General features: G+C 35.6%; 1 protein-coding gene across 1 annotated transcript in view; it reads right to left on the reverse strand.

The window, feature by feature from the left end:
* The window catches only part of LOC149409853 (uncharacterized), a 79,425-nt gene extending 71,742 nt beyond the window's left edge, over positions 1-7,683 (reverse strand). Inside the window, exon 1 of the mRNA XM_089649090.1 lies at positions 7,422-7,683. Within this exon, the coding sequence (XP_089505216.1) occupies positions 7,422-7,524 (103 nt within the window). The 5' untranslated portion in view covers positions 7,525-7,683. The remainder of the gene's footprint in view (positions 1-7,421) is intronic.
* Positions 7,684-8,506: the final 823 nt, after the last annotated feature.

The following is an 8,506-nucleotide window of genomic DNA, read 5'->3' on the forward strand; positions in this document are numbered from 1 at the left end:
TTCGTTCAACAGCACCACTCCCCTCGTCATGCTATGCTTTGCCAGGATGTCGGTTTTGGATGTCATTTATTAGTATTAGAAACAACAGCGGTCCGAGGTTAGACCCTTGAGGAATTCCAGATTTCACTGAGAATTTTTTCAAATTATGTACATTTACCGAAACAAATTGGTTTCTGGATTTTAAATATGATGAGAAAAAGTTTAGTGTTGGTAGGTCGAAGCCTAGTTTAAACATTTTCCTCAGTAAGATATCATGGTTAACACGGTCAAATGCTTTGGCAAATTCGGTGTAAACTACATCTGTTTGGTTCCTTGAGTCTAAACCGGTGGCTACCAATCTTGAGAAAGTAAGCAGATTTGTGACTGTTTATCTGTCCCTGAAAGAGTAATTAGTCACCGAGGAGACATCAACTGGCCACCGAGCAATGCAGATTTACTACTTCAACCCATTACCACCCAACTTTAATGTTTTAAAGCGAAGAATCACAGACAAAATCAACGCAATTCCAAGAGCAGTGCTCCAGCGAATGATCGATAGATTTAGTTTGAATTAAAATTTTAATTTATTACATTTTATATCAAAAGTGATAATAATTGTAATTTAATTGCTGAAAACATGAAAAAATCATTGGAAAATGCTAAAAAAACGTGCAAAGTGTCCATATCTAACGACAGCCCGCGACCGACTAACGGCCGGCTGGCACAACAGGTGCTGGATGGGCGCTGGACGCACACACACAGCTATGCGGTCGTAGGTATCGATGGTATAAATCAAAATACAACTGTGGACGTGTGGATTTCTCATGTTCCCGCATGGCGAACTAAAGCGGGACATCAATAGCGTTCTTTTCCTCGCACACTCTTCGCGTAGCAGTGTCACATGAATCCTATAATTTCTATACCCGCTATATCCGATTTTTTGACAAAATGATCTGAGTATGACATCTTGTTCACATTTTTGCGAGCAACAAGAGGAGCCTAAAATTGAGTTTCAAAACCCTCCTTATCACGACCAAAAACCATGTTAAAACTGCGAGTGAGAAACCAAATCCGCTATATCATACAGAAAGTTACTATCAAAACCCGCTATATCGGATTCAACCAATCACAAGCAGTTATTTTGCCAAAAAACAATATGGCCGCCGCTCTGACGCCACGCTCGTGTGTCAAAATGATCTACGCGTGTGTTTTTAAACCCGCCATGTCGGCTCAGTTGACTTTCAAAAGCCTCTATATCACGAATATATATATGAAGTGAGTATCAAAATCCGCTTTATCCATTTTATTTATCGAAATTACTTAATTATTGCTAGACATATAAAGAAAAATAAATGCTTTTCGAAATTTTATTACTCCAATTCATTATATAAAAAAATGTAATGCAATTACTTATGTACGCTAGAGATGTGACAGTTTTTTGCGGTTTTCTCCAAATCAATGAAAGTTGATATAGCGGGTATAGAAATTACACGACTCACACGGTTGATTGTATTGGTGTATTTGCTCCCGATTTTTAAGAAAAATCTCTGTTTTTTAATTGAATTTGAAAACTATGTAAAATATTATTTTTTAATTCAGTGCATAAATGTATAACGGAGGAATACCTAAAACCTGAACCCAGAATTTTGTTATATTTATAGAGTTATTAAAGTTATTAGAAGCAATGTGTAGTAAATACACACCACAGATGAGGAAAGGTTAAACAAATACTCTTTATAATAATCAATGTTTATTTCAAATACAGGGTTTTCCAACAAGGGGTGTCATTTTGAATAGCCCGCTATTTCGGTAGATGTTACTTTTGAAGCTGTCATTTTTTGACATTTGACAAGTAGAAACTACGCCATTAATAAAAATGGAACGATACACGCTTCAACAACGCATTGAAATCATTAAAATTCACTTGAGTGAATCAAATGCAAATCATTTTGAGTGATGAGGCCCATTTCCACCTCGGTGGCTTCGTCAACAAGCAAAATTGTCGCATCTGGGGCTCGGAAAACCCAAGAGTTATTGTTGAAAAGCCTCTCTATTCTCAATGTGTGACTGTCTAATAATAATAATAATAATTGGATAATTTGTAGAGCGCCGTTTTTGTGAAAAATCACCTCAAGGGCGCTGTACAATTTATTTCTTAGGATCTACATTTGTTATTTAGAAAAGATACCAAAACATACTTACCTGGCAAGTCACTTCCAACAAACACACTTATATTAAAAAGTTTATGCTTATAAAAGATAGAACTGCACGCAGAGGACACTATATCAAAAAACACTGGTCGTCGCATGATCTTAAGTCTGCTATAGTTTTTATTTTAATTTAAATGTATTTTAACTGTCTTAAAAGCCTACAAATTGTTAGTTGTTATCATTTTTATTTATTAATTTTTAATTATTATTTATGTTTATTTTATTTTATTTTTAGTATTTTTTACATTTTGTTAATTTAAATTTAAATTGCCGTCAACTGTGAAAGTGGAGGTTTCTGAAATTATGGATACGACTGTCTGAAAAGGTGCGTTTTAAGTTTAGACCTAAATTCTGTCGAGTCTGCGATCATTCTCAAATCATGTGGCAGTCCATTCCAGGCTTTAGGTCCTGACACGGCAAAAGCACGCTCACCGAACTTAGTATCTGGTGTGCGCTTTGGTTCCTTCAACCTTCCGATAGCTGATGACGTTGCTGACCTAAGGGTTGACTGTCGGGAATTGGAATCTTCTGGAATACACAATTCTGATAAATAAGCCGGAGCCATTCCGTTAAGTGACTTAAATACCATCCAGCATACCTTGAACTGGATTCTTTCAGGACATTTGAGCCAGTGCAGATTTTTGAGATGCTCTGAAATGTGGGAGTATTTAGATACTCCGGTGATAAGCCTTGCCGCGGCGTTGAAAACGGATTGTAATTTGTTGATTTGACATTTAGGGAGACTTGCATATATTCCGTTGCAATAATCTAGACGTGAAACAACATAGGAATTGACTAGCAATTTAGTCGCCTCTGTTGGCAGGTTTCTCCGCACTGCTTTAATTTGCCTTAATTGAAAGAACCCCGTGCTTACAGTTCTGTTCACCTGAGTTTTAAGGGAAAAATTAGCGTCCAGATTGACACCCAGTAATTTGATGCACGTTTTTGGAGTGATGTCACTTCCGGATATGGTTATTGGGGAGTTTTCAATGTTATGCTGACGTCTGCTTGTAGCAGTCCACAGAAACTCAGTCTTTGTGGGATTCAGTTTCAATCTATTTGAGGTCATCCAGCGAGTAATTGCTTCTATACACTCAGTTATACGAATTTTTAGACTGTTTATTTCTTCTGGTAAGCAGTAAAAATAAACTTGCTGGTCATCAGCGTAGCAGTGAGATAGAAGGCCGAATGATTCTATTATTTTAGCGACATCATTTGTGAAGAGGATGAAGAGTAGTGGGCCCAGAACGGACCCTTGGGGTACTCCAGATGAAAGGGTTGCATAATTTGATTGGTTTTTTCCCACTTTTACGGCTTGTAAACGGTTGGCCAGGTACGATGTCAGCCAGGTCTTAACATCACAGTTTAAACCAAATGATTCATCTAATCGTTTAATAAGAAAGTCATGGTCAATCGTGTCAAATGCAGCACTCATGTCCAAGACTGAAAGAAGTGCCAGTTTACCCGACTCAATGGCAGTAGTTATGTCCGACAAAACACGTAGTAACCCGGTTTCTGTGGAGTGGAACCGTCTATATGCAGATTGGTATTTAGTTAATAATTCATTTGAATTTAAGTGACATATGACCTGTGAGGCAGCGATTTTTTCTAATATTTTTGATATAAAAGGCAGATTTGAAACGGGTCGGTAATTTGAAAGATCTTCAGCGTCCAGTTGTGGTTTTTTTAATAATGGAGTTACGATAGCTGATTTAAGGGATTTTGGAAAGTCACCCGTGCTAAGTGACTTATTGAAAAGATGAACTAAAAAGGGAGCAATTTCATTGCAACACTTTTTCAGTAGCCACGTTGGAATAGGGTCGAGCGAACACTGCTTGTTCGGTGAAGTAAGAATTAATTTCCTTACTTCTTCTAGGGATGTAGGTTTGAAGGCAGAAAGGTTTTCTCTATTGCATTTAGTGAAATACGGTGGTGGAGCGTAGGTTGTTAGGGCTCGTATTGACTCAATTTTGTCAAGGAAAAACTTGGAGAAGATTTCCGGAGCTATGTCGATTGTATTTGGTGCATGGACATCAGCAATGACTGTCTTAACCGAGTTCCAAAGACTACGTGGATTTTGACGCTCTGAAGTGATCCTATTTGTCCAATATTCAGACCTTTTTGAACGGATTAAGATCATGTACTCTTTTTGAGCCTGTATCCAATCGTTCCGTGATGTAACCCCCGAGTGTCTGTAGGACCTCTCCAATTTACGCATGTCTGGTGCAGTTTATGGTCCAGCGGAGTCATTGGACCTTACTTTTTCGAAAATGAGGCTGGAGCAACAGTTACGGTGAATGGATTGCGCTATCGAGAGATGATTAATGATTTTTTATGGCCGGAATTGGATGGTATTGATCTGGACGACGTTTACTTTCAACGAGACAGCGCTACGTGCCATACAAGTAGGGTTGCCATTTCTAAAATTTGCCAACCCGGACAAGAGGCGTGAAAACCCCGGATTTTAGAGCCCATAACCCGGACATGTCAACAGGTTTTTTTAAACACAGTCAGTGTAATAAAAACAGTTTAAAATGTCATAAATCACCTTTTTATTTATTTTCAGACCTTAAAATTGAATTTTGTCATCTTTTATCATCATTTTAAATGTACCTAACAAAACAGAATCTTATTACAGTTTTTTACACATTGTTTTCATAATCAGTTAGATTTTTTTCATTCTTAAAATAAAACAAAGCTTAATAATATACTCTGTTACGAAAACTAAACCTTATTAAAATATTAAATTAACAAAATTCAATTAAATTTTTAAACAAAAATCTTAAAAATACCGAGACCATTTTAGTTTTCAGTGTTACAATTTTTGAGGTAACTCTTTTAACTGAATAATAATTATCTTCTTTAAATTTGTATCGGCAGCCATTTACACAACAAAATACCTCTTAACATAATATGAACTAAATTCAGTCTTCTTAAATCTTAAGCAACAAAACTGACCCTTTTTAATGTTTAGACTTAGTGGAATGTAAGTTACATTATTAATTTTTTTTAACATAAAATATCCAAAACTATTCTCATTTATATCACCTTAAATTTTAATCAACAGCCATATTACCTTAACACGGGCATTTGCCTAGTATGGTTGTAAAAAAAACATAACAATTGAAATTTCAAGAAATCCATGAAATAATAAAAAATAAAAATTCTACTTTTCTTTTACGTAATAAAAACAATCATAACTTTAACTACAAAAATGAATAGAAATTATAGCACTTGTAAGTACATTATTTGATTATCTAACTATGAAAGATTTTTCCTCAGCCTCTGCCTTTTTACTTTTCTTTTTTTTTGTATTTATCACTCTTTCCGATAGCTTTTAGAATATCTTCCCTTTTTAAAAGGAATTTGTAAAAATCAATGCAGCTGTATTCTTGGAAATTGAATTTAATTTTAATTACTGACGAGATTGTTTCAACGTTTAGTAAATTTCTTTCTTCTGTCCATTGTTGTGAAATTAATGAGAATATTCTCTCTACGTTGGCATTATGAGCCGGAATACAAAAAAATAGTGTGCAATTTTCAGCAATTCCGAATTTAAATTCGCCTTTGGTGTTTTAAAAAATTGTACCCAAAGTTGATTTGAATTTAAAAGCTTATCTTGTTCAGTTAGGTTTTGACTAAAAGCCTTTAAATTCACCCACTCGTCAAATAATTTTGCGTCGTCAATATCTATGTTTTTGTCTTTTAAATAAGAGTCCATTCTGTGTTGTTATTAATTTTTGACAAAAACATACATGTACGTATCTACAACCCGCTTAACTGTAACGACGTCCACACTCACAACCGTCCTGCGTACTGCGACTCACTGCCAGACTACCAAGCCAGTGTCGTCAAAGAAGTCAAAGTGAATACCGTACAACTGCGATGGGGAGGTGCCGGGGGACGGTGAATTTAACGAGTCGGTTGGTCGCGGCGTGCAGGCACAGTCCGTGTGTGGCGGGCGGCCCAAGACTTTAAATTTTTAAACCCGGACTACAAATGAAACCCCGCCCGGACGCTCCCCGGACGCCTTCTAAACTAGGACAAATCCGGGGAAACCCGGACGGATGGCAACCCTACATACAAGCAACGAAACCATTGATCTTTTACGATTGAATATCAAAATGACACCTCTTATTGGAAAACCCTGTATAATTGTATTGCAAAGATAATTTTATCCAGTTTCTAAAATAGTATTTCTTTTAACGGCAACTTCAAAAATTAGCGATATATATCACATTATAGATACTTCGGGAGCATTGGACATGTTGGTAAAATTATTTTAAAACCTGAAGGGTTAACAGTAATTAACACAAGGTTGAACCCATTATGGTGTTTTATTTAAGCATCAAAAACTAAGGTAATTTATTGTTCGGGATCGCTGGCCACGCTTAATACGATTTTTTTTTAATAAAACCTTTTGATTCACGTTAATTACTATAAAAGGCAACTATCTGCATTTGAGAAGTTTTAATTTTAATATTCTAATTTTCAATTAATTAAAATGAAAATTCGCTTACGTTGTGTGGGATGGCGGCCATTTACAATAATTTTATTAAGCGATCCCGAATATTTACCAAAACGAAAAACATTCCGAGACATCCTCAATTACTGTAAATTTTCTCGATTTTTCAACCAATACTTTTGGGAAGAATGACATTTTGAGAATGTAAATCACAACAATTGTGCAAGTCTCTGATGCGGAGTAACGACATGAAAACAACAATGCACAAACAGTAATAAAAAATAAAGATATTAGATTCTGGCATAAATTGTACACGACTTTTGACAGCATGAAATTAGTTCACCATTTGTGCAATTTAGTTTGAGGATGTATCTATATTTTAATATTATCTAATTTTTAATGCGCCTGTCTTCCGCGATCAGATTATTAACACATTATTAAAATAGTCTATTTAAAGAATGATGTATTTTGAAGGTTTGAAAAAAAATTGTTTGACAACAAGAAGCAATTTATTAGAAAACTAAAAAAAATGTCTACAATCTTCGAGAAAAGCGACGTATTGTAAGTTGACTAAGAAAATGTCGCATTAATTGATTAGATTTAAATAAACAACGGATGTGAATCCAATAAGGAAATCATTTTTCAATGTAAAGACGACGGATGACAGCTTCACAAGGGAGCGACCAGAAATGCCGCACAAAGAGAATCGCCAGAATTTGTCAAATAATGATCGTGGACTTGGTATTTTAGTTAATTATTGTACTCACCGATGTTATCTGCGTTTTTTCGGCCGATTTCAACCTTCTCATCACAATATAACTGGCGTACGAACAAAACTAAAATGGCCCCGCAAATCGGGCTAACATGCATCTTACACGATTGATTGTCCCGTAGAATCGCGGCTGCATGAACTATCGCGGTGTTAATTCACATATTTAACGATTCGGCGGACACTTTTTGAGTTGAAACTTTGAAATTGGTCGCTTTGGACATTTTTATCCCGATTTTGGTCGGTTCGCAGGCCCAAACCGCGAGGCCTGTCATTTGTCAATAAACAAATGATGTTGCCCACTGGAAAAATTTCGAACACTACAGCTCAACACTGAAAAAATAAATTCTCAACACTGAGATAATATACTCTAATGTTACTTTCCCTAAAACCCATTATTGCTTGTCAGATGGAATTGTGTGGTCTAACTGAAACTAGCTCCCTCTTCGTACTACTTGCTTACGACGTTTTATACTACCATCTAACGGTATGAATTATTAATAAAAACAGCGAAAGTCCTGCTTTCTCGACCATTCGGCATTTCATATGTCTGTAAAATTGTTTCTAGGTTTCGTTTCCGATTTAAAAAATCTGCTGCATCCACTTTATTATTCAAGCAAGCCTTACTCTAGACGGCAAATTTTGACTTAGTACCTAGCACCTAACTAACTTTGAACTTTTCACTTGCCAGCCAAATATTAAAAAAAAGGATTGTCATTGAGATAGTGATGTTCCTTTGGACATGTTATATGGATTAGATAATGTAAATAGGTAGGTAGGCATTGTAACGATTTAAAAATTTTGATTTAATAGGAAATTTTGGTTTTGATTTATTAAAATAGAAAATTAGAAACCTACTTTTGAGTACGCCAGGTCTACTGTTTGCAGAACTACTAATATTTATTAGAATTGTGCAATTTTTTATAGTTGCATTTTTAGGAACTTGATTTGGTTATAACCTAACCTAACCTTACAGCTTAACAATGATATATTTTTACAGGCAGCCAGAAGAGGAATTAGACGCCTTGCTTTTTTTTAGTTATTCAGCAGCTGTTGATATTTTCAAATAGGTTTCCTGAAAGT

This window comes from Hesperophylax consimilis, chromosome 29, assembly GCF_061612785.1.
Source record: "Hesperophylax consimilis isolate HC1 chromosome 29, BYU_Hcon_1.0, whole genome shotgun sequence".
Lineage (NCBI taxonomy): Eukaryota > Metazoa > Arthropoda > Insecta > Trichoptera > Limnephilidae > Hesperophylax > Hesperophylax consimilis.